The sequence below is a fragment of the Hemiscyllium ocellatum genome, chromosome 28 (genome assembly GCF_020745735.1).
Source record: "Hemiscyllium ocellatum isolate sHemOce1 chromosome 28, sHemOce1.pat.X.cur, whole genome shotgun sequence".
NCBI classification, from domain to species: Eukaryota; Metazoa; Chordata; class Chondrichthyes; order Orectolobiformes; family Hemiscylliidae; genus Hemiscyllium; species Hemiscyllium ocellatum.
Genome location: NC_083428.1, coordinates 21,890,416 through 21,917,094, shown reverse-complemented (window position 1 = coordinate 21,917,094; position 26,679 = coordinate 21,890,416). Strand labels below are relative to the sequence as shown.

Sequence of the window (26,679 nt, the reverse complement as noted above, 5' to 3'; positions counted from 1 at the left end):
GGAAAAGACCTGGGCAATCTTCAGGAGACACTGGAAAACAGTGCATGCTGAAAGAGCAGTGTTATCTTTAGTTTTAAGAATTGCGAGGTAACAAGGTTTTTAAAAAGCATCCCTGCCTGGTTCCAAAACTCCAAGTCCATCTGTAAAGAAATGTGACCTTCTGATACAAAAATCACAAATGCTCAGCTTCACAAAATGTGAACATTTACCTCTGCAAAGAAATCCTACAATAGTCTAATATCTGACTTCAGCAATTTAAATCCATCTGAATTATAATCCACAATTGGAAATTCACTCCTTTCTCTACTCATAATGATTGGTACCTAGCCAAGCTTGAGAACAGCTAATTATTTTTTTGATTTAACACATGTATCATCTTCAAGTGTATCTTTTTTGAGTGTATAATGTGTGAATGATGTGGCATTCAGGTGTTTCCAGGAATACTGCGTGAACAAATAACACTTAAACCCCCAAACTGCATGTTAATGAATATTTCCACAACACCCACAGGATCTGTGAATAGTGAACTGGAGGTTTCCATTTATTTCTCCTCCCCTTGCCATCATATTGGTGAGGATGAGTCCAGGCCTGGGGCTTGGCCTGAGGCTCTTTGGCCACAAGTGGCTTCAAACCCAGTAATCCAATCCTCAAAGCCTAATCAAAACAATCTTGTTTGTTCTCATTTTTCTTATTTGCTGACTTGACCTTGTTTGAATTTTCTGGAGCACGAAGTTGCATAATGCTATATTAAGTGTTGTTGCCTTATTGGAGAGAAAAACCCTAGATCAGAAGATCAAGATCTGATGTGATCAGCAGACTGGGAAAGAAACAAATTAATGGGATCATTGATTGCAACTTTGAATATGGCCTAAGGCTTTGTATTATGCTATTGTCTATGAGGACAAGAATGTGGACATTCTTGACATGGTTTAAAAAGAACTTGCACCCTGAAGATTTTGTCTTAAAGATTGATTGGTAGACAACAGCATAAAATGGTTTTATAATCTCAGTCATTTATTTAACAGAACACTATTTACCCAAATGAAGTGAGCAATTTCACAGTGTAATGTCTCATTACAATTTGTTTTCATATACATAGATATGAGAGTGCAAATTACAGTCAGCACTGTTCCTGTACAGATTGCCGTTTGTGAGGAAATACATTGCAGAAAAATTTGGTAAAATTGCATCAAGTGTTTCCATAAGAACAGTGCTGCTCACAATTTCTACTACTGTAACAGCACATCTGTCAAGGATTTTTCACAGTGATAATATCTTCTTTCAGACAAAATACACGGTTCATCCAAATATCTTCAATCTATGTCTCATATGGATTTGTTAACAGTTGCTGTAGCCTATTTATTCATTGCACATTTACAGTAAAATCATTTTATGAATAAACAGTTTGAATATAAAAATATCAAAAATACAATATAGTCTCTGTGTAATGAATTCTAATGGCATTATTTAAAAATAATATGGAGTGTTCAGATTTCTTTTCATTTCAAATAATGTACTACATAAAGGTCAATAATAAAGCATCTCCCAAACCATACTCCAATCTGCAGATACTAGCTCTGACCATGTCAGGGGTGGGGGGTGCTGGAGATGAAGATCAAATTGATTTCAGAAACAAGTCAGCTTGTAACTAGATATGAGTTTGGTGAATTCTGAAACAAATCCAATGTTTTGTACTTGAGGATAAGAATGTTTAAGTTGGTCAAATAATTGAGTCCTATGATGACCAGATCATGGAGAGGTTCTTGGAAGTAGGGAAGAGTTCATTCCTAAACTTGCTCTACTCAAATGGGAGAGAGATCATTTTCATTTTCAGTACCTATAAGGTATCACCATTTAAGGCCGACTGCATGCTCTATTGGAACACAAAGTTCATCCAGGCTGCAGAACAATGAAGCGCTGGGAACATTACAAAGTTCTCCATGGCATATCATGCTTTTGTTTTTTTTTAACCTTAGGTTCAATAATAATAAAAAAAATTGATTTGGATTTACATTCACGCAAATCCATTATTGAAGTTTTCTAACGGATGGTGCTTGAGGCATATAAATCACCGAGAGTCCATGTTTGAGCTTCGACTCATTATTTAATATGTGGTTGCTTCAGGGAATACTATATTTTGCAAATTTTAAGAGATAATTTTAATAATAATAATTGACAAAATGAATGGCATGCTACTAAAATGAATACCATACCAATAGTGTTGAAATGAACTAAAGTCTTGAAGTGACAATAAGTGGTCCAATTTGGGTTACTTGAACTTCGGATATAAAGCTGGCATGCATGTGCAAACAGCAATCCTGAACATCAATTTTTGTTACAAATATTGAGCCAATTTGAATGAAATGCATACTATTAACAATCAAATGATTAGAGAGACACTGGGAGAGATTTCTGGCAACGTAATACACATTTACATCTGATTAAACTTAAGACATTACTTGAAGTGATTACCTGGTAATGATGGTACATGAAGTAGAAAGCATTTATCTAAACATTTTTGGTTTAGGTATTGGAGCTATCGCATCAAATATTTTTGTTTTTAGTGAAATGTTGTCCAAAACGTTTGTCACTCGCCATGTGTGGCGAATCAAGAATCCAGACAGGGAAAAGTAAATGTTTAATTAACAAAAGTAGGTAACGTACACTATTATTAAGCACGATATCTCAATATTCATGTTCACACAGTGACTGCATGTGCATTTGAACATGGTTGTACCCTTGTTTGTGAAAAGGTGTGAACAGCATAGGATGTGTCATTTACTTCCTCAGTTACTGGCTGCCTGCTAAAATGGAGTCAAATGAAACCATGGAACTATAACACCATGGAAACACCAAAAATATCAAACAGAGAGGGGAGTTGACATTGAGATCAGCTCGACCGATTGAAATAACTGCTCCAGGCCAGCAAGTGAATGCGGCAAACCAGAGCATGGACAGGCCTGGCATGTCTTGCTGTGGACATCAACATTCCCAGCAATCTCTCTGATGAAGTCCAAATAACATTCAGTGCAGCCGGTCAAAAACTTAGGATACTAAAATCTGATGTGTCTGTTCAATTAACATCAGAATTCCAAACTTTGCTGAAAGACAGAATTTCTCAGTGAGTTGGTAGATTTAAGTTGAATGAATATTCAATACGTCTTTGTATTGAATGTCATATTGCTTAATTGTTGTCACCATGGTAACGTGTGCTTAGTCAGAGATTTCTATTGGACATTACTCTGCTAGTGAAGAATAGATCTATACCTGACATTTAGTTGTCTAACAACATTATGTTTGTTATGTTATATGAGTTTTGATGATCTAGTGAAGGTTAATCCTTAATGAGAACTAAATATGTACAAGTATTTCTAACTTACCTGCCCATCATGAAACTAAAGGGATCAGGTTCAACATTGGCTTTATACCCACCAATTTTATTCCCTATTGAAGATGGTGAAGTGCAATGTTATACTGGATATAAAAGCCAGAACCCCACCTAACCCAGTGAATTAAGTTAAAATTTCTCTCTTAATCACAGATGCTTTAGTTTAGGTTATATATCAAGTATTTACCATGTGTGTGATCACTGCTAGGGCAACAGGAAAACATAATTGCAATGTTTCTTTGTAGTGGTCTAGTTATATAAATTGAATTTCTTTAAGTTTGGAAACCTGAATGGGCTTTGGCTTTCAGACACCAAAACTAAGAAATCCAATCAAAGATTCCGTTGCACCACAGAACAAATTCAAAAAATTAACAGTCAAAGAAAATCACATAACTAGATTTAAATAGACTGAAATAACAGAATACATTATATATAGGCACTAACAGATCAGGAGGAAAGGCACTCTGTTTCATTCAAGTTGCAGCAACTAAAAAACTGACTCTTAGTGTGGCCTAGCACAGTCTTCAGTCAGTCAGAATCCTAGCCTTTTCAATATTTACCACAATGGTCCTCGAAACAGTATCAGAACATTTCCCAACATCTTAGTGAATGCATGACTTCAGCATCTTTCCTGCACCACATCTGTTTCTCCTTCAGGCATACTTTGGGAGAATGTGTTTGTTATTGTGTTTGTACCTGAAGCAGGCCTCTTCTTTCGGATGCTTGCCCCTGAGGTGATGAGGTCAGCGTAGCCTTTGTCCTGTGAAAAGGCATAGGCGGAGCGGCGTTGCGTTGAACCTCTTCTGAAGTGAGTGGCCTTGTTATTTGATGTGTGCTGACTTTTGTTTAGATTTTCGTAAGTAGCCTGAAAATTATGAAAAAAATGTGAACACATTATGGAAAGATCTCGTTCTCCTTCACATGTACCCACTTAGATCCTGCATCAAAAACATTAATTCAATGGGGTCCTCTCTCAATCGTGATAGTTCACTTACAGTCAGAATCCTCTGTGAAGTATTGACATCCATTGTTAGCCTGTGGCTTTAAGACACTGGGGGTAATTTTCAACTTCACCACGTTAACAGTAACTAGAGGATGTGGATCAGTGTTCAATGTCTTTTGGCTCTGGAGCTTCATACAATGTTTTACCAACAGCTCTCTGTGTGACCAGTGGACCAACACATTGTTGCTCAGCACCTAACTGCAGTGCAGCAGTGGAAATGACATGAACGTATGTTCCCATGACAATCAGTACCTATTTCTTCAGGAATAATGGTTCAAACTATCTGATCATCTTAGGAATCCCTGTTTCCAATGATGGCCAGACAAAAAGCTACCCCCTCTATTGCATTCTGAATCTCTGATGGAAGATCTATCAGGGAAGTATACCTCGAAGGCAGTACCAAAGAGATTGGGTCCAGATGCCAGACCACCTTACAACACTTGTTGCTCTATTCTGAGAAATAATTAAAGGTCCCAAAGTTTCTCAATGCCTTAGTGAATGAATGATTTAGCAAATAGGGGAATAAATGGATGGATGAATGTGTAGGTAGAAAATGGGAGAGGTAAATGAGTAAGCGCATAAAGAGGGTGAAGGAAATGGGTAAGAGTTAGGATGGCGCATCTCCCCTACTTCCTGCACTTCTGCCCTTGAACCCCACCCCTCCAATCGCAGCAAGGATAGAACCCCTTTGTCCTCACCTTCCAGTCCACCAGTCTCCAGATACAACACATCATCCCCCATCATTACCACCACTATAATCAGACCCCACCACCAGATGTACATTTCCCTCTACACCCTTATCCGCACTCCTCAGAGACCATTTCCCCGCGACTCCTTCATTAGGTCCACACCCCCCACCAATCCACCCTCCACTCCTGGCACTTTCCCTTGCCACCATTAGAGGTGTAAAACCTGTACCCACACCTCCCCCCTCACATCTAGCAGAGATGTTCCTGTACATCCAATCACCTCATTTACTTTGTCCATTGCTCTTAATGTGGTCTCCTCTACATTGGGGAGACAGGACGCCAACTTACGGAATGTTTCAGAAAACATCTCTGGGATACGCACCAAGCAACCCCACCACCCTGTGGTCAACCACTTCAACATCCCCTCCCACTTTGCTAAGGACATGCAAGTCGTGGGCCTCTTCCACTGCCATATCCACTGACAGATGCCTGGAGAAAGAACACCTCATCTTCCACCTTGGGATCTTCCAACCATAGAGCACCAACATCGATTTCAACAGTTTCCTCATCTCCCCTACTCCCACATTATTCCAGATCCAACTCGGCACCACCTTCTTGAACTGTCCCACCTGTCCATCTTCCTTTCCACCTCTCTGCTCCACCCTATCATCACCCCCACCTGCATCCACCTATCGCCTTCCTAGCTACTTTCCCAGCCCCACGCCCGTCCTTTTTATCTCTGAGCCCCCTTGGCACTCCTCCTCCTGATTCTTGATGAAGAGCTAATGTCTGAAACGTTGACTTTCCTGCTCCTCGGATGCTGCCTGACGTGCTGTGCTTTTCCAGCACCACACTTTTTGACTCTGGCAGCTGAATAGGTGGATTAAGTCATGAGGTATGGTTGGGTTTGATAGGGTTGAGTCAGGGGTGTAGGGTCTAGTCAGGTCAGGTTGTGGGGAGTGTTGGAGGGATTACGAATGTCACGGGGTGGAAGGGATGTCATTTGCTTGGGACCCAGGAGTTTGTCTTTAACAGTTCCTACATAACTCATTAGGTAAATAAGTTTGAACTCTCCAACTTTAGAGTCAGAGACATTTTCACAGGGTCCCAGGAAACTGGGAATCTACCCCTCGGAAGCTCAAATGTTCTGGGCAATTCTCGTAGTCAGTGCATTGGGAATGCTATGGGGTTCCATTGCATATTTTGGATGGTATGTCTGGTCTCTGACAATCTAGAGAATGGAGGATTTGGGCCAACATAATATTGTAATAATCATGTAACGATGTAATAATAACAACTATGATGGAACAGTATAACAGTATAACAGTTAAACTGTTATAAAGCCTGTCGAGTTGGCCTGCCCGGTTTTCTTTCATAAGATTAAGCTATGACTCTTGTTAACTAACTTAATGATCAGGTTCCAAGGCTTGTTGCTATTCACTCTGGGATTATCTTTTACTGGAAATCCTCTCAACGAAGTTACCATGAAGTAACATAGAATCTTTCAGAAAATCATTTTTGTTTTAATAAAAAATAGATTTGTTGCAATAAATCAATAATTAATGTCTGCATGTTTATTCATCGTTATTCTCAAAGCTTCCATTTCAGAGGTAAGTAATGAATCAGCAATACCACACTATACACAAAAACCATTCAGAAGGGGTTCTGATAGAAAGCTACTCTTTGCAGCATATTTCCAGACCTTGGATGGAGCCTTGATCAGACCCCACTGGAGTACACCATTCAGTTCTGGGCATCCCACTTCCAGAAGAATCTATTGACCTTAGAGAGGTTGAAGCCCTGATTCTTCAGAATGATACTAGGGATTAATAGGCTACATTACGAGGACATGCTCTGTAAACGTGGTCTGTGCATCCTTGGTATAGAATTTGGAGGAGGTATTTAACGTGATAAAAGGACTTGATAGCATTTCCTTTGGTGGGTGGGTCTTGTATAGCTGGTATCAGATTTAAGTTTTGGTTTTTAGTAGTGAGAGCCTGCTCATTTAGGAGTGTAATCAGAGATTAGGGGGATCAATGGATATGTGCCAAAGAATTCAGGGCTAGTTCCCCTGTTTCTTGTCTCAGAACCCAACAACGATTCTCAGTGGGATAGCTCCCTCCACAATGTATTGTTCATCAGGAAGCACCTAAACTAAAAGCAATCCTTTGTGTAAAGTAACTTTTAATCACTCAAGGTTTATTAAATCATGAAGAGCATGAATAGGGTAAATAGTCAAGGTCTTTTTCCCAGTTTACATGAGTCCAAAACTAGAGGGCATAGGTTTAAGGTGAGAAGGGAAAGATTTAAAAGGGAACTGAAGGGAACCTCTTGCAGGGTGTGGTGCATGTATGGAACAAGAGGCCAGAGGATGTGGTGAAGGTAGGTGCAATTATAACATTTAAAAGGCATCTGGATGGGTATCTGAATAGGAAGGGTTTAGAGAGATATGGGCCAAGTGTAGGCAAATTGGACTAGATCAGTTTAGAATATCTGGTCGGCATGGACGAGTTGGACCAAAGAATGTGTTTCTGTGCTGTACATTTCTACGACTCTATGACTGTGACTGGGGGAAAACCTTCTCAAAGAGATTCAGGAAGAAAGTGCTTTCACAGATACCCCCCTGGATCCAGGTGGCTGACGGATGAGACACTGTGATGTAGCAGCTGCTACCTTCCCCTGCACCCCCACCTCCCCCACCCACCACCTCCAACTACCATCCCTCAATTGCCCCCACAGTCCCTACAGTCAGCAGAACCAAGCCCCCGTCTCCATTCTCTGAGCATGCCCAGATTTTAACAATTTGCCAGACCCTCCACAACTCGTCCTCCATCACCCCCTCACCTCCCCTCAGACCCTCTCATACCCTGACACCCACCAGGCTTCCAGGCAGGGCAGACAGCAGTGGCATTACTAACATATTGTGAATTTGGGGGAGTATCCTGAGATTTCCCTCCACTGTCTTCCATAGAAAAATCATGCTGGGCTCAGAGCATGAACTTTATTTATCTCTCCACAGATGGAACTAGAACTGCTAAGTTTCTGCAGCATTTTCTGTTTTTATTGCCTTAGACTCTCTGGCTGACACTTCCCACCACCAGTTCAATGCAAATCATGCCTGGCTTGATTTTCCCTACATGGATGCTGCCAAGCCAGCAGAGTATTCGCACCATTTTTTTGTATCTAGTTCAGATTTCTAACATCCACCGTAACGTGCTTACTGAAAGTGTTGGTTCCATCATTAACATTTGGAACTGAGCTCTGCATCTATGCTACTTTTGAATGGTTTCCCCCATCCATTATCAGAGCTGACTGTCCTAAAGCAGCCAGGAGATGTATGGAAACAATGTTCCGCATTCACCTTCGGACTACTGCTCAGAAGAGTCTTAGCTTCAGTTGCTGCCTTCAGACAAATAGTTTAGCCATATTTTATTGTGATGAGGGAAGAAACAGTAGGAATGAGCTTCAATTGTCCACATTCATAATATGAAAATATCTAACTGTAATTAAAAGAAGCATTACTGTAGTGATTGAAACCAGGTAGATCTTATTGACTATGAGATCCTTGATTGGGGTTCTTACCCTGGTCAATTAGGAAGCTGACCCATATAAACATGGGATTTAGAATCTCCCCAGTTCGGGAGACTGACTCTGAGCTGACTGACCACAGCCAATGTGCTGTGCACAAGTAAATAAAGGGTGACTTGGTGACGGGATACCAGCCTCTATGCAGTTATTTCAGTTATCATCATCAGTTCTAAAGAGGGACCATTCAAAACATTAACTCTGTTTCTCTCTCCACAGGTGTTGCCACACCTTGTATCAAGACTGGCTCAAATGCAACGAGTGGTACTTGGGTTCCAAGAGATCAATTGTGTTAGGGGACTCTCTAGCCCAAGGCACAGACAGACATTTCTGTGGCCAGCAGCAAAAAAAATCATAATGATGTATTGCTCGCTGGTGCCAGGATCAGAGAGGGTATAGAATGTTCTCAAGAGGGAGAGGGACCAGCAGGAGGTTATTGTACACATTGGAATCAATGACATAGAAGGGAAAAGGATGAGATTCTGAAGGAAGAATATAGAAATTTAGGCAGGAATTTAAAAAGGAGGCCCTCGAGGGTAGTAATATCTGGATTACTCCCAGTGCTGCGAGCTTGTGAGGGTAGGAATAGGAGGATAGAGCAGATGAATGCATGGCTGAAGAGCTGGTGTATGGGAGAAGGATTTACATTTTTGGATCATTGGAATCTCTTCTGGGGTAGAAGTGACCTGTACAAGAAAGATGGATTGCACCTGAATTGGAAGGGGACTAAAATGATGGCAGGGAGATTTGCTAGAGTTGCTCAAGAGGATTTAAACTATTAAGGCGGGGGGGGGGGAGGGGGGGGAGGAACCCAGGGAGATAGTGAGGAATAGTTGAACTGAGAAATAAGAAAGGGATGATCACCTTATTGGATTGTATTATATACCCCCTAATAGACAGCAAGAAAGTGAGAAACAAATGCGCAAGGAGATCTCCTTTATCTGTAAGAATAATAGGGTGGTTATGGTAGGGGATTTCAACTTTCGAAACATAGACTGGGACTGCCATAGTGTTAAGGATTTAGATGGAGAGGACCTGCTGGTCCTTGAGAACATTCTGCACCCTCTCTGAGGCATCATTGATCCTGGCTCCAGCGAGGCAACACACCATTCTGATTTTTCACTGCTGGCCACAGAAACATCTGTCTGTGCCTTGGATTAGAGAGTCCCCTAACACAGTTGATCTCTTGGAACCCAATGTATCCCTCATTGCATTTGAGCCAGTCACGATACCAGGTCTGGCAGCATCTGTGGAGAGAGATGTTTTGAGTGGTCCCTCTTTAGAACTGGTATGTATAAGAAAATTTTCTGATTCAACATCTAGATGTATCTACTAGACAAGATGCAAAACTTAACCCAATCTTGGGAAATAAGGCAGGGCAGGTGTCTGAAGTATCAGTGGGAGAGCACTTTGGGGCCAGCGACCATAATTCCATTAGTTTTAAAATAGTGATGGAAAAGGATAGATCAAATCTAAAAGTTGAAGTTCTAAATTGGAGGAAGGTTAATTTGATGGCAATAGGCAAGAACTTTCAAAAGCTGATTGGGGGCAGAGTTTTGCAGGTAAAGGGACGGCTGGAAAATGAGAAGCCTTCAGAAGTGAGATAATGAGACTCCAAGGATAGTATATTTCTGTCAGGGTGAAAGGAAAGGCTGGTAAGGTGCAGGGAATGCTGGATGACTAAATAAATTGAGGGTTTGATTAAGAAAAAGGATGCATATGCCAGATATAGACAAAATAGATTGAATGAATCCTTAGAAGAGTATAAAGGCAGTATACTTAAGAGGGAAATCAGGAGGGCAAAAAGGGGATGTGAAATAGTTTTGGCAAATAGAGTTAAGGGGAATCCAAAGCGTTTTTACAAATACATTAAGGACATAAGGGTAACTAGGGAAAGAATAGGGCCCCTCAAAGATCAGCAAGGCGGCCTTTGTGTGGAGGTACAGGAGGTGGTGTAGATATTAAACGAGTATTTTGCATCAGTATTTACTGTGGAAAATGTTATGGATGATATAAACTGAAGGGAAATAGATGGTGACATCTTGACAAATGTCCATATTACAGAGGAGGAGGTGCTGGATGTCTTGAAACACATAAAAGTGGATAAATCCCCAGGACCTGATCAGGTGCACCTGAGAACTCTGTGGAAGCTAGGGAAGTGATGCTGGTGACAGGTGAGGTGCCGGAAGACTGGAGGTGGGCTAACGTGGTACCACTACTTAAGAAAGGTGCTATGGAAACGCCAGGGTACTATAGACCAGTGAGCCTGACGTTGGTGGTGGGCAAGTTGTTGGAGGGAATTCTGGGGAACAGGATTTAGATGTATTTGCAAAGGCAAACACTGATTAGGGATGTCAACATGGCTTTGTGTGTGGGAAATCATGTCTCACAAACTTGATTGTTTTTTGAAGAAGTAACAAAGAGGATTGACGAGTGCAGAGCAGTGGACGTGATCTATAAGGACTTCAGTAAGGTGTTCAACAAGGTTCCATGGAAGGCAGATTAGCAAGGTTAGATCTCATGGAAAACAGAGAGAACTAGCCATTTGGATACAGAACTGGCTCGAAAGAAGAAGACGAGGGTGGTGGTGGAGGGTTATTTTTCAGACTGGAGGCCTGTGACCAGTGGAGTGCCACAAGGATCGGTGCTGGGTCCACTACTTTTCATCATTTATATAAATGATTTGGATGTGAACATAAGAGCTATAGTTAGTAAGTTTGCAAATGACACCAAAATTGGAGGTGTACTGGATAGCGAAGGAAGTTACCTCAGAGTACAACAGGATCTTGATCAAATGGGCCAATGGTCCAAGGAGTGGCAGAAGGAGTTTAATTCAGATAAATGCGAGGTGCTGCATTTTGGAAAAGCAAATCTTAGCAGGACTTATACACTTAATGGTAAGGTCCTAGGGTGTGTTGCTGAACAGAGACCTTGGAGTGCAGGTTCATAGCTCCTTGAAAGTAGAGTCACAGGTAGATAGGATAGTGAAGAAGGCATTTGGTATGCTTTCCTTTATTAGTCAGAGTATTGAGTACTGGAGTTGGGAGGTCATGTTGTGGCTGTACAGGATATTGATTACGCTACTTTTGGAATACTGTGTGCAATTCCGGTCTCCTTCCTATCAAAAGGATGTTGTGAAACTTGAAAGGGTTCAGAAAAGATTTACAAGGATGTTGCCAGGGTTGGAGGATTTGAGCAGTGGGGAGAGATTGAATAAGCTGGGGCTGTTTTCCCTGGAGCATCGGAGGCTGAGGGATGACCTTATAGTGGTTTATGACATCATGAGGGGCATGGATAGGATAGATAGACAAAGTCTCTCCTCTGGGGTGAAGGAGTCCAGAACTAGAGGGTATAGGTTTAAGGTGAGACTGGAAAGATATAAAGAGACCTAACAGGTGTTACATGTGTGGAACGAGCTGCCAAAGCAAATGGTGGAGGCTGGTACAATTATAACATTTAAAAGGCATTTGGATGGGTATATGAATAGCAAGGGTTTAGAGGGACATGGGCCGAGTACTTGCAGGTGGGACTAGATTGGGTTGGGCTATCTGGTCGGCATGGACAGGTTGGATGAAAGGGTCTGTTTCAGTGCTGTACATCTCTATGACTCTATGACCTGTTGAGTTTTACCAGCACTCTGTGTTTGTTTCAGATTTCCAGCATCAGCAATATCTTGCCTTTATCACCATCACTTTAGAAATAGTAGATGCACTGAACATTTCAAAGCAACAGTACTTACTCTTCCAGCAGTTTTGGAGTGGAAGACTCGCCAAATTAATCGTATTGTAATGGAAGGAATAAAATTTACAGCAACAGTCAGTAGGATGGTGAGCCAGACATAAGGCTGTTTAAAAATATTTAATGCTGCTCCTGTAAAGTAAAAATCAAAAATAATAAGCACTCAAAATTCTAACACTAACCATATTTGCAGATTATTGTGGAGGCTCTGAATTGTCTCAATGGAATTACCGTACACAAATTTAACTAAGCAGACGGCTTGTTTGACCAGCTCCCCCCATCACCAGCCCCTTTGGGTTAGTGGCCTTTACTACACACAGTGTGCACTCTACTGACTGAACCAGGGCTCCTTTGCTGCTACCTTCCTCCCCGCTGCCTCCTCTGCCTGCAAGGACAACAAAAGTAGCTGCACTGGAGCATCATGTCACTGTCAAGTTGTCAAACATTCCACCTTTGGTGCATGTTTAATGTTCTTTACATCATTGCTGGGTTAAAGTCAGGGAATTCCTTTTCAATGAGTCACTGTGGCTCAAGAGAGAAGATTTGCCATTAACTCCGAATGGAAATCGGGATCGGTAATAAATCTAAAATTGTGCAAGACTTTGGTTTGCCGCATTTAGAATGCTATGTACAGTTCTGGTTGCCACATTACCAAAAGGATGTAGATGCTTTGGAGAGGGTGCAGAGAAGGTTTACAAGGATGTTGCCTGAAGGTACTAGCTATGAAGAGAGGGTGAGTAGGTTGGTATTGTTTGCATTAGATAAAAGGAGATTGTGGGGGGACCTGATTGAGGTCTACAAAATCATGAAGGGTATAGACAGGATGGATAGAGATAAGCTTTTTCCCAGGATGAGGGATTCAATAATGAGAGGTCACACTTTCAAGGTGAGAGATGAAAAGTTTAAGTGGGATACACGTGTAAAATACTTTACACAGAGGATGGTAGGTGCCTGGAATGCGTTGCCAGCAGAGGTAGTAGAGGCAGGCACGGTAGATCAATTTAATGTGCGTCTGGACAGATGCATGAGTAGATAGGGAGCAGAGGGAGACAGATCCTCAGGAATTGGGTGATAAGTTTTGACAGTGGATTTGGGTTGGCTCAGGCTTGGAGGGCCGAAGGGCCTGTTCCTGGAGTGTAAATTTTCTTTGTTCTTTGTTCTAAATCTCAATATTCCCCATGAGGAGAATGAAAAGGCAAGGGGATATGGGACTGAATTTTCCTTCAAGAATCTATTATCTTTCAGGCGGTCATATAGCAGTGTTCCCAAAAAAACTGGGGAAACCTTGCTTCTCGGAATTGAGCATTTCATTGAGCATATTGAAGACAGAGATAGATAGGTCTTCATTGTCAAGGGGATCAAAGGTTACGGGGAGAAAGCGGGAAAATGGGATCGACAAACTTATCATCCATGATTGAATGGCGGAGCAGACTCAATGGGCTGAATGGCTTAAGTTGTGCTCCTATGTCTTATGGTCTTATAAGAAATAGGAGCAGGAGTAGGGCATCTGGTCCCTTGAGCCTGCTCCACCATTCAATAAGATCGTGGCTGATCTTTTCACTCAGCACTCATCTTCACTTACTCACCCTCTCACCATAATCCTTAACTCCTTTACTCTTCAAAAATCTAGTTATCTCTTCTTCTTTGTTCCCGAATAGTTGTCTCCCAGCTCCAACAAACCCGATGGCAAGTACTTACTGCATGCCTGCTCTGTGACAGGACTGACTGATAAGTAAGTAATGTTCATACAAACGCAGTTGACAAATACTCACACACACACACAAAAAAACACACTGTGCACACATGAATTACAGAAAGCTCTGAGGTTGAGTCAGATACATTAGGATCCTGATCGTGATTGGGATTACAGGATGCTTCTATATTTCAATGTTACATCTTGGGTTGAACTGGCAGTTATCATTGTAATGTCGCAGCAAGGACACTGAGTGCTCAGGGGCATGTATTTAACTCATGGACTGAACCAGACTGCATCTCCAGGGTCGTCACTTGCTCTCAGGCATTCTGAGCCTACTTTGTTGCTCACAGTTTCCCTGCTGTGCATTACCTTGTCTTGCATTTTTGCATCTTACCCCCTTAGATAGAGACACTATGGTCACATTATCATGCCTCTTAGTGCAAACACAAAGGCAGGAAGGCATGTCATTGTTATCAGCAGGCCTCAGTCAGGTCAAAGGAGATAGCTTTCACTCAGGGATTCCCAACATGTTAAGTCAAGGGCAGCCACTGATACCAATCCAGACCCTGTACAGGGTGGTCAGAGTCAGTATCCTCCACTTAGAAGGGGTGAAGAGCCAAATATTGGGCAGTCCACTATCTGTCTTGACTCTTTCTGCCCTATTGTAGGCTCTTTTCCTCATGGAATGTGAGACAGAGAGAGGGAAAAACAGGTAATATGGGAGATGAAAGTGGATGGTAGTTATTATTGTTGGTGCTGGTGTGGAGATTTCCCAAGCGAGTGAGTAGGTAGTGCAGAGGGCATGCATGCTTAGTGGTATCGAGGGTTAGGGTGGGTGACGGTGTACAGGAAAATTATTACAATCAATAATGAATATGGTAGATCATGAACCATGGTGGGAGGTGATGCAATAGCAGAGACAAAGTGACTGTTAGCTTTTGGAGAGAAGATGGTCGTTTAGTCCTTGGCAGAGTGGAAAAGGACAGTGATCTTCTTGCTAGTGTGCTGGGCATTCCTCCAGATGGTTAACATTGCAGTGAGCTACATGGCTTCCTCAGGCCAGGCTGGCATCACCCCACCCAGCAGGACCCCCAGGAACCTGCCCACAAAGCTAGGTGTTGATACCCCCTGTCTCCCCTATCCAAGGCCAATGTGAGGAACTGTGCAGGGCAGCTCTGACCTGACAGTGCTTGTCGGAGTGCATAATGGATTTTTAAAGATGGTATGGGCGCAAGGATGCAAGTCAATCCAGGATATCCACTGACCGTGATCAAAAGGGGTGGGAATCAGGCATGCGAGATGCCATGGAGGTGCAGTGGGTAATTAATGTGGCCAGTTTGACAAGAGACAGTAAGACAATCCTCTAGGCCTCATGTAGAAAATCCCTCCAAAATAAAATGCCACACAACTCAGATTTCACCAAAGATTCTTTGGTTCCAAGCATTGCCCTCCAGCAGATGTATGCTTTTTCTGATTATCTGTGATTTCAAAATCACCTTTGTCTCTCCATAACTCATTAACAAGCTCTTTGAAGCATTTAATAGGCTGTTAGTTGGAGTTGAGTTGGTGCTGGCTCCTTCCAGACTGGAGGCACTGGAACACTGGTGTACCATAAAAAGAGCACAATGTTCAAACGATGCCTGCTCTTGACCCCTCAGCCAGGGGTGACTGAGGATCAGGCTATCAGAAGCAAAGATCCATGTGCACAAAACCAGCTGAACTTTACTATTTAAGGATTGACCTGGAATCATACATCGGGCTTCACTATTTAAATAACTCTGTTTATTCCCAGAATCACTGAGAGCAAGTGTTTTGAAAATTTATATCCAACTGAAAAGGATATGACTGCTGAGAACTTTAATCCAGCTGCTTCACACTGTGACTCAATAAATCTCTGACCCCCATCATTCCAATCATGTCAGTGTTCATTGTTCAATCAAATATAAAGTTAAAAGTCAGGAGGATGAACAAAGTATGTGATCCACTTAAATAAAGGATAGCATGGTGGCTCAGTGGTTAGCATTGTTGCCTCACAGCTCCAGGGACCTGGGTTCGATTTCAGCCTCAGGAGTTTCCACATTCATCCCATGTCTGTGTGGGTTTCCTCCCACAATCCAAAGATGTGCAGGTCAGGTGAATTGGCCATGCTAAGTTGTCCATAGTATTAGGTGCATTAGAGAGGGGTAAATATAGAGTAGGGGAATGAGTTTGGGTGGGTTAATCCTTGCAGAGTCAGTGTGGACTTGTTGGGCCAAATGGCCTATTCCATACTGTAGGGAATCTAATCTAAAAACAGAGAATGCTGGAAGTACTCAGCATTTATTGGTAGTGAGACAGAGTTAATGTTACAAGAGCAAAGACTCAGTTCTGAAAAAAGTATTTCAACCCAAAACATTAATGTTATTTCTCTTGCTGTGGATACCGTCAGATCTGCTGAGTTTTTCCAGCATTCTGTTATAATTTCAGATATCCAGCAGCCACAGTATTTTGCTATTATTCTTGTGATTTCCTTTAAATGTTCTTAACATTTTAGTGCAGATTGAAAATGATCAATTGTCACAAAGCTAGTCCCTTTTTTTCTAAAAGCTGTCTCTTGGCTCAAGGAGACTCTGTCCTTGATTTTTGTCAGAGGGGCTCTCAACAGGTCAGGCTCTGAACAGTCTGGTTTGGTACAGAGATGAAAAGGATTTTGAGAGGCCTTTTGTTTATATTTAAGCAGGTGAGACTTCAGGCCAAAGTGGTCATGTTTTAGAAGTGACCTGTATAATGAAAGGGAGTGGTCAGCTCTCTAGCTGAGTAGTTTAGTTCAATCCTGAACTGGTTGGGAGTTCAACAGGGAGCTACGTGGAAACTCTCTCTCTTTCTGCTTTTCAATTGAACCTGTAAGCATGTGTTCCATTTATACTGGCTTTTAAAGGGAGTTTGCTTATTGGGACTGTTGTGTATATTTGGAACACCATTGTTTGGATAGACTGAGTTCTGTGGGGGGGGGTGTCCTTATTCTGTTCTTTGTGTTTTGCTGTGTAAATTTGTGAATACATTTTTGGCTGCTTTAAAATCTAGTAGTCAACCTAGCTACCTCACTCCAGGTAATTTTCACTGTACGCTTACCGAAACAAATTGTAAAGTTATGGGCCGGGGTTGCCTGCTTAACAATGTTCCAAGTGGTCTGGCTTAGTCCATAACACAATAAAATAAGAGGATAAACATGAAAGATTGGTTGAAACCACAGAAATATCATTCCAGAGATATGAAGGTTAGGTGAATTGGCCACTGGTATAAATTGCCCATAGTGTTCAGGCATTTGTCGGTTAGGTGCATTAGTTATGGGTAAAAGTAGAGTAGTAAGGCAATGGGTCTGGGTGGGTTATTCTTCGGGGGGTCGGTGTGGACTTGTAGGACTGAATGGCCTGTTCCCACACTGTAACAATTCTACGATTCTAAGGTCATTTGAAGCACGAGAGAGTGACAAATGCTGGAAGATTTCTCAAAGCTAAGAAAATATTCTCTTCAACTCCATTGAATTCAGTGAAAAACCTGCAACAGAGGTACAAATTTGTATTCTATCAGCTAATCTTACAATCAGTTGCAAATTTGCATTGACTAAACTGCTAAAATAATTCACTTATCTGCTGTTAAGTATCAACAAACCTAAACATTAAGTTACTTTCTTACCATGGAACTCGAACATATCTGGTGCTCGTTGAGTCAAGAAGGTGCTTTGGGTTAGAAAGGTGATGCAAAAGTATAGTGCAAGACTGATGATGATAGACAAAACAGTGGGAACTGTCCAGTATGAAATCTCTAACATAACCTGTTGAGAGAATAAATTATTACCTTGAATTATTCAGAGATTTACAGAAGTCAAGCTACCTTCACTTTTCAACACTTCTGCATGAAATTGCTTTCACTTAGACAATTAAGCATTTGAAAAAAAAGCTCTCTACATATACAAGAGAATTATTTCATATCTAAATACTAATCAATCAAGCTGCAGTTGACTCTTGGATATGTCTATCACTTTCAGAGTGCAACAAAATACTTTAATTCCTCAGAATCCTTTGAACTGGACCACAATAGAAGTGTTTAAATCAAGTCATAGAGATGTACACCATGGAAAGAGACCCTTCATTCCAACTCGTCCATGCCGTTCCTAAATTAATCGAGTCCCATTTGGCAGCACTTGGCCCATATCCCTCTAAACCCTTCCTATTCATATACCCATCCAAATGCCTTTTAAACGTTGTAATTGTATCAGCCTTCACCACTTCCTCTGCAGCTCATTCCACACATGCACCACCCTCTGCATGAAAAAGTTGTCCCTTAAGTCCCTTTTATACCTTTCTCCTCTCCCCCTAAACCTATGCCCTCTAGTTCTGGACTCCCCCACTCCAGGAAAATTACCTTGTCTATTTACCCTATCCATTCCCCTCATGATTTTATAAACCTCTATAAGGTCACCCCTCGGCCACCGATGCTCAGGGAAAACATTTCCAGTCTATTCAGCCTCTCCCTTTGGCTCAAATCCTCTAAGGAGGAAAAAGTGAGGACTGCAGATGCTGGAGATCAGAGCTGAAAATGTGTTGCTGGAAAAGCGCAGCAGGTCAGGCAGCATCCAAGGAACCCCACTGGTTCTCACCTACCACCCCACCACCTCCATATACAGCGTATCATCCGCCATCATTTCCGCCACCTCCAAACGGACTCCACCACCAGGGATATATTTCCCTCCCCTCCCCTATCAGCGTTCCGAAAAGACCACTCCCTCCGTGACTCCCTCGTCAGGTCCACACCCCCCACCAACCCAACCTCCATTCCCGGCACCTTCCCCTGCAACCGCAAGACATGCAAAACTTGCACCCACACCTCCTCCCTTACTTCTCTCCAAGGCCCCAAGGGATCCTTCCATATCTGCCACAAATTCACCTGCACCTTCACACACATCATCTATTGCATCCGCTGCACCCGCTGTGGCCTCCTTTATATTAGGGAGACAGGCCATCTACTTGCGGAACGTTTCAGAGAACACCTCTGGGACACCCAGACCAACCAACCCAACCACTCCGTGGCTCAACACTTCAACTCCCCCTCCCACTCCACCAAGGACATGCAGGCCCTTGGACTCCTCCATCGCCAGACCATAACAACACGACGGTTGGAGGAAGAGCGCCTCATCTTCCGCCTAGGAACCTTCCAACCACAAGGGATAAACTCAGATTTCCCCTCCCCCCACCTTGTCTCAGTCAAATCCCTCGAACTCAGCACCGCCTTCCTAACCTGCAATCTTCTTCCTGACCTCTCCGCCCCCACCCCACTCCGGCCTATCACTCTCACCTTGACCTCCTTCCACCTATCGCATCTCCAACGACCCTCCCCCAAGTCCCTCCTCTCTACCATTTATCTTAGCCTGCTGGACACACTTTCCTCATTCCTGAAGAAGGGCTTAAGCCCGAAACGTCGATTCTCCTGTTCCTTGGATACTGCCTGACCTGCTGTGCTTTTCCAGAAACACATTTTCAGCTCAAATCCTCTAAATCTGGCAACATTCTTGTAAATTATTTCTGAACCCCTTCAAGTTTCACATCCTTCCGATAGGAGGGAGACCAAAATTGCACACAATACTCCAAAAGTAGCCTAACCAATGTCCTGTACAGCTGCAATATGACTTCCCAACTCCCATACCCAATGTTCTGACCAATAAGGACGTTTGCCTTTTTCACTATCCTATGTGACTCCAGTTTCAAAGAACTATGAATCTGCAATGCAAGGTCTTTTTGTTCGGCCACACCCCAGGACCTTACCATTAAGTGTATAAGTCCTGCCCTGGTTTGCCTTTCCAAAATGCAGCTCCTCACATTTATCAAAATTAAACTCCATCTGCCACTCCTCAGCCCATTGGCCCATCTGATCAAGAGCCTGTTGTATTCTGAGGTAACCCTCTTCACTGACCACTACACCTCCAATTTTTGTGTCATCTGCAAAATGACCACACTCAAGTACAATCACATCCATCGCTTAAACCAATATTTTTGGCTAAAGGATATTTTCAACTGGAGGAGAAATCGCAGCTCCATGACTAAATTAAATCATATAACATTTACAATATAAAAGTGGGGCAATATAAATAAAGTCTGTAATACCTTGAAAAAACAGGCACTTACTTATAAATGTATAATGAAGCATTTCCTTTAACAAGGTTATGTTGTCTTTAGTTTTTTTTTCAGAGGTCATGAAAGACACAGACACCAAAAAGTCTAAGTTGAAGGCCAGTTTGATTATACCTAACAGATACTGCTTCAGTAAAAGGCTTTCAAGTTTTTGAAAAAAATAACTTGTACAATGATAGGGGTGTGGCCAGTTTTCCCAGCTCAGCTTTTCTCTAGCTTGGTTTGGTTTGGTTTTGGTTTTGAGCACTTGTGTTGTAAAAGCTGCTGGACCCAAAGAAGCAGGTCCATGTTAATCTCTCTCTGACTTCTCTCCTGTTAAGAATCTGTGTTTAATTTTCCAATAAAAGGGTATTTATGGGAGTTGTTGCAACTATTGGGAACAGCATCAGTAAGTTGGGATGAGCTATTGGGGTTTCGGATAGGTTAAATTACTCGGTATTATGTTTTCTTTTGTTTGTGTTTCATTCGGTATTCTTGTAAATAAAGTCTGTTTTGTTTAAAACTAAGTGGTTTGACCAGTGTTATCTCTCCTGGAATAGCCACTTTACACATGTATAAACAACTAGCAAAGTTAGGGTCTCAGCTACATTCTTGAAATGTTTTGAGGGGTCTGGCTTGATCCATAACAAATGTCAATGTAATGAGTATAACTGCTTCTTACTGGAGAGATCGCCTATCCTTGCTGTGATGTTTGACAAGACACTGGTCATTCATTCAATATCAAAGCCTGTGCTTTGTTGTTTTTCAAGGAGAAGTGGATAGAGGTGTAAAAACATGTTTCCAAACAGAGTCATTAAAACCCATATAATTACGAGGATAATTTGCATTGCTCAGTTTGTAAAGCAATCATCTGGGATAGTACTGGGAGACCAATTAAAGGATGGGTTGAGACATGCTTCATAATTTTCTGCATCTCTAAGATTGAATGTAAAAGGATCCAGACTCCCTTATCATTTGTCCATATAGCCTATTCATAAGCCCAGACCTGCTCTATATGCACCCTTGCTTATTCTTTGGTACAATGTGAGCATCATTGGCAATGTCAGCATTTTATTGGCCCATTCCTAATTGCCTTGAACTGAGTGATTTCCTCAGGAATTTCAGAGGTCAGTTAAAATTGCTGCAAACTTGGAGTCATACGTAGTCCAGACTGAGTAAGGATGAGATATTTACTACCTTGAAAGGACATTAGTGAACCAGATGGGCTTTTACAACAATTAGTGATTGAATCATTCTCACCATAACTGAGGTAAGTCTTCAATTCAAGATTTCCACATTATTAATCCAGTAACATTACAATTACCATCTTCCATTTTATTTTGTAACCACCTTGCTCAGATGATCCACAGATCAAAGTTAGTGAAACACTGACTTAATTGATCAGTAAATTTGAATTTCAAAGAAATATATTTTCTCAATAGGGTTCTTAGTATAAATAGTCATTAATGTACACTCTACTACATAGTCCTGTGATGGCCAAAGGTTAAATTATGGACTTACCTCTATATTAACAGAGATTACCACAGCAGTGCCAATAGTTGTTGATAAAGACTGGTAATCTGAGACTGCTATGCCATCTTTCCCTGCAGTATCCAAGAGTGCTCCATATGGTATAAAAAATATAACTACTGAACTGAGAAGACCGTGAAACAGAGTAATTAAAAAGATCCTATAATTGAAGAGTTCATTACGTTGTCCAATCTTGTAGAGTTTTGGACACTTGGTAATTAGTTTGTCACTTATATCCTGTAATGCAAACACAGAAAGATAGGAAGTCATCAGATCAGAGCATTGGGATGTCCAATAAGCCAAAACTTGATTGAATACAAAATATTATATCAATGTTTCTTAGTTGTCTGGAGTTATTTAATTCAAACAGTAGTCTGGAAACTCAAACATCATTATAGAGCAAATGGTTTGATGTGGGCAATACAACCAATTCAACAGAATGACATTACTTAGGGCTTGTACACAAGTTGTACCTTACTTCATAGGGTGGGATCATGTAGTTAACAATTGGGATTGCAAGCTCCAAGATAGCAATGGCAGATATGGTGTAGACACTTTGATTGGACAATGCTGTCAATCAGAGGTGTGGCCCCTTTAAATGTGGGTGTTTATTTTGACAGGGGGTGTGGTTTAATCAACTAAACCTGGGAGGGCTTATCTTGGCCAGAAACATGATTGCTTCACAGTTACACTGGGGAGCCACTGCACCTTCAGCAGAAAATCAAAACCCAACTCTGACCAATTGGGTCACACCTAGCAATTTCTTTTCGATTGCTCAATTATTTATGGAGAAATAAGCAAGAAAATAAAATCAATGTTATAAAGGAATAAACGGCAGTCATGACTGTCAGAGATGTGCGGTACGTATTACTAGGAAAGTGCTAGATGTGAACGATGTATTTATCTACATCAGATAGAAATCAACAGGCCATATTTATCTAAGATCCTTCCATTTAGGTGATCTTTGAGCACTGATTGACATTCATTGTGTTTTAGAAGTTGATGGACCCATCTGAGCATTGGCATCTGTCCCTGAGTCTTTTTAACTATATTTCCTCTTCCAAGCCCCTAGATATAAAAGGTATTCACCAGACTATGCCACCTGTCCAATTATTTAACATTAACACTGGAAACTCATCCACTACTGTGAGAGGTGGATCTACCATTGACCACGTGCATGTGAATTCAATAAAGCAGAAAATCTCCTTCAAGTTGTCCAGGTGATGGAGTCAAACGGCTTTTAGTTTGAGGTGTGATTGATTACACAAACCAGAAGAAATAATGTCGCCATCATGAATCATGCAGTGTCATGGAAAAACAGCTAAAGAATATGGATAGATAATGACCAGAGGCTTTTTTATTCTCAATTTTACATGTTTTCAAGACTAGGATAAACAACTAAATAATTTGGTTACATTGTAAGGGACCATGAGTAGGATGTATCCACAATAAGATCAAGTGAAGAATTTAGGAGGAACTTCTTTAACCATTGATAAGAACATGAAACCCACTGTAACATGGGATGGTTGAAAGAGACGGAGAAGACCTATGGAGCAACTTTTCACACAGAGGGTCGTGGTGTGTATGGAATGAGTTGCCAGAGGAAGTGGTGGAGGATGGTACAATTACAACATTTCAAAGGCATCTGGATGGGTATATGAATAGAAAGGGTTTACAAGGATATAGGCCAAACGCTGGCAAATGGGACTAGATTAATTTAGGATATCTGGCATGAAGGAATTTAACTGAAGGGTACATCTCTATGACTCCATGACTCTATGAGGTACAAATTTGTTTTAATTCTTTCAAGGGAAGTGTGCATCACATTCTAATTGCTCTTGAAAAGAGTGGCTTGCTGGATCATTCCAGAGGGCAATTAAAGATCAATTGCATTGGTCTGGAGTCACTTGTAAGCCAGACCAGGTAAGAATGGGAGATCTTCTTTCCTAAAAGATATCAGTGAACAAGGTGGATTTATACAACAAACAGTGGTTTCAGGTTCACCATTATTCAGACTAGCTTTCAATTCCAGATTTATTAATTAATCAATTTAAATTCTGCTGGATCCAAAGTGAGGTTTGAAACCGTCTTCCCAGAGCATTAACCTGGCTGTCTGGATTACTAGTCCTGTGATAGATATAACCACTATGTCACTTTATTTGAAGTGTCACTTCACCTGACAAGGGAGCAGCGCTCTGAAAGCTTGTGATTTCAAATAAACTTGTTGATCTATAGCCTGGTGTCATGTGACTTCTGACTCAATTTAGCAATGTGTTACAATTTTCTTCACAGTGCTCTGACCATCACTTGCACTGTTGGAGAACGCCTTGTTTATTTTCACTTGCGGAATCGGATGAACACAGAAGCTTGATGGCCCCTTACCTGATCCAGTGCTCCCAACAGGAGGACAGGCAGCCAGCTGTATGCCACTTTGTAGAAAGAGATGCACCACTTCTCAAAGACAGACTTTAGAGAAAACAAAAGATCAGGATTCTGAAGGTTATTGTGCAGGTTAAGGAACAAGCTGATACAAAGCAAGTTAAAGCAATCCTATTTAGATGTAAACTTAGATTGATTGGCAAACTGGACATTTGATAGAACACAGGGCAGGGCAGAATACATTTTGCATTTGAGTTGTTTTCTTTAGTTTCTGACCTGAGAATCAACACCTTTGACTATTTGTCCGTTACAATTCAATCATTAGAATCACTTACACTGCAAAACAACATGCCAATGATGAATTCACCGTTGATACCAGCTGGGAAAATTGAATAACTAATCAGTAACCAATGAATCAGCTCTGAAGAGAGACTGGATAGGCTGGGGTTATATTTCATACAGCAGAGAATGCTAAGGGGTGGGGGGTGGGGGCGACTGAGGTGTGCAAAGTTATGAGGGATATGGATAAGGAAAAATGTTTTTTCTTAGTAGATGGGTCATTAGCCAGGAGACCCAGGTGTAAGTTAAGGAGTAGCAGATTTAGAGAAGATTTGAAGAATATGTTTTTCACCTGGAAGGTGGTGGGTATCTGGAACTCACTGTCTGAAAGGGACATAAAAGCAAGAACCTTCAAGACACTGAAGAAATCTTTAGATGAGCACTTGACGCAACATATTATACAAGACAATGGGCCAAGTACTGGAAACTGGGATGAGAATGGAAAGGATGGGATGGCACAGTGGCTCAGTGGTTAGCACTGCTGCTTCACAGCACCAGGGACCTAGTTTCGATTCCACCTTCGAGTGACTGTCTGTCTGGAGTTTGCACATTCTCTCTGTGTCTGTGTCAGTTTCCTCTAGGTGCTCCAGTTTCCCCTCCCACAGTCCAAAGCTGTGTAGGTTAGGTGGCTTGGTCATGCTAAATTGCCCATAGTGTCCGGGGATGCACAGTCTAGGTGGATTAACCATGGGAAATGCAGGTTACAGCAGTAGGGGGTAGGTCTGAATGGAACACTCTATGGAAAGTCAGTTGGACTCAATGGGCCAAGTGGCCTATTTCCGCACTTATAGCAATTCTGTGAATTTTTATGGTTGATGACTGGTGCAAGCACAATGAGCTGAAGGGTCTCTTTCCGTGCTGTTAAATCTCCATGATGCTAACAGCTCATCAATAGTAGAGAGGTTGTCAAAGCATACGATAGTCCTTTAGACTGTGGGTGGTGTGATTAAAAAGTCTCCAAGAGGCTGGTTTTCTTGTTGGCAACACCTTCATGTTTTGGAAGGGGAGAGGTCAAAGGGCTGAAGATAGAATAGGAGGAGCAAGATCAATCTTTCTCATGTAAAATCCAGACTAGCCACATCTCCAAGCCCACCAAGGTTTGTGGGGTCAAGAACCAGCAGCTTCACATATGGGCTTTTCACAATTTGGGGAATATGGGCAGTGTGCCCACACTAAAACTTCAGGAAACTGGGGAGGGCGCTGGTTGGCGCGGGAGAGCTGAGGGAGCCAGGTCCCTCTCAGACAGTTTACAGATGTCCCTGGTCAAGTTTGCAAGAGGGAAATAGTCTCCTTAAATAATCTTTTCATATTGTCAAATCAGGCTTGTTTTATACCAAACAAACATGTCGAGTTTTGGTTGTGTGAAGTCAGGTAAGTCCTGGCCTAGAAAGCTCTCAAACAGAGCTGCTAACTGCACCCACTCAGAAATCCCATGCTTCACACAGATTCGGAACGTCAGGTAAGCATATCAGCAACGTTAAGACATGTTTTCTTACCAGACCAGAAAATCCACTGAAGAATGCAAACCAGATTTGGACAAAGGAAAACGTGAATGTCTTGTATAGGAAATATCTCAGGAACTTGCAGATCCTTAAGTAAGACCATCGTCCATGAACCAGAAGCAGACGTTCAAGGTAGCGGAACTGAGCGAGTGAGTAATCGCTGGACAAAACAGCTTGCATCCCCTCCTGTCCGCTGATCCCAACTCCAATATGCGCCGCTGGGAAAAGATAACAGTTTGTAAAATCACTCGCTGTGCACAGGAACACACTCAGTTTTAGACCATTCGCAGGGTCTTTTGACCCTGGTGGAGTCAAACCTACTAACATTCGAGAGGCTGGTTGATTTGCACCTCCTCTTGGTGTCACAAAACTTGTTCCTTTTTTTCTAAAAGCTGTTCCTTGTTTGTTTTGGAGGGGTAATAAACCAGGCCGGGCTCCAAACAGTCTGGTTTGGTACAGAGATGAAAAGGATTTTGAGAGGCCTTTTGTTTATATGTAAACAGATGAGACTTCAGGCCAAAGTGGTCTTTAAATAGACTGAGCAGTTTTAGTTCAGTCTTGAACTGGGAGGTTTAACAGAGAGCTATGTGGAAACTCTCTCTCTTTTCTGCCTCTCAACTTCAACCTGTAAGCATGTGTTCCAGTTCTACTGGTTTTTAAAGTGAGTTTACTTATTGGGGCTGT

The 26,679-nt window shown here is 41.8% G+C and overlaps 1 protein-coding gene across 5 annotated transcripts in view; it reads right to left on the bottom strand.

Annotated features, from left to right (window-relative positions):
- Positions 1-1,011: 1,011 nt before the first annotated feature.
- The window catches only part of LOC132828933 (phospholipid-transporting ATPase IC-like), a 120,048-nt gene continuing 94,380 nt past the window's right edge, over positions 1,012-26,679 (bottom strand). For all 5 annotated transcript variants that reach the window (XM_060846143.1, XM_060846145.1, XM_060846144.1 and 2 more), the window contains exons 24-29: positions 25,990-26,213; positions 24,158-24,241; positions 21,767-22,012; positions 17,775-17,913; positions 12,405-12,535; positions 1,012-4,253 (exon numbers count right to left, since the gene is read on the bottom strand). In XM_060846143.1, coding sequence (XP_060702126.1) covers positions 4,008-4,253; positions 12,405-12,535; positions 17,775-17,913; positions 21,767-22,012; positions 24,158-24,241; positions 25,990-26,213 — 1,070 coding nt within the window. In that variant the 3' untranslated portion in view covers positions 1,012-4,007. The remainder of the gene's footprint in view (positions 4,254-12,404; positions 12,536-17,774; positions 17,914-21,766; positions 22,013-24,157; positions 24,242-25,989; positions 26,214-26,679) is intronic.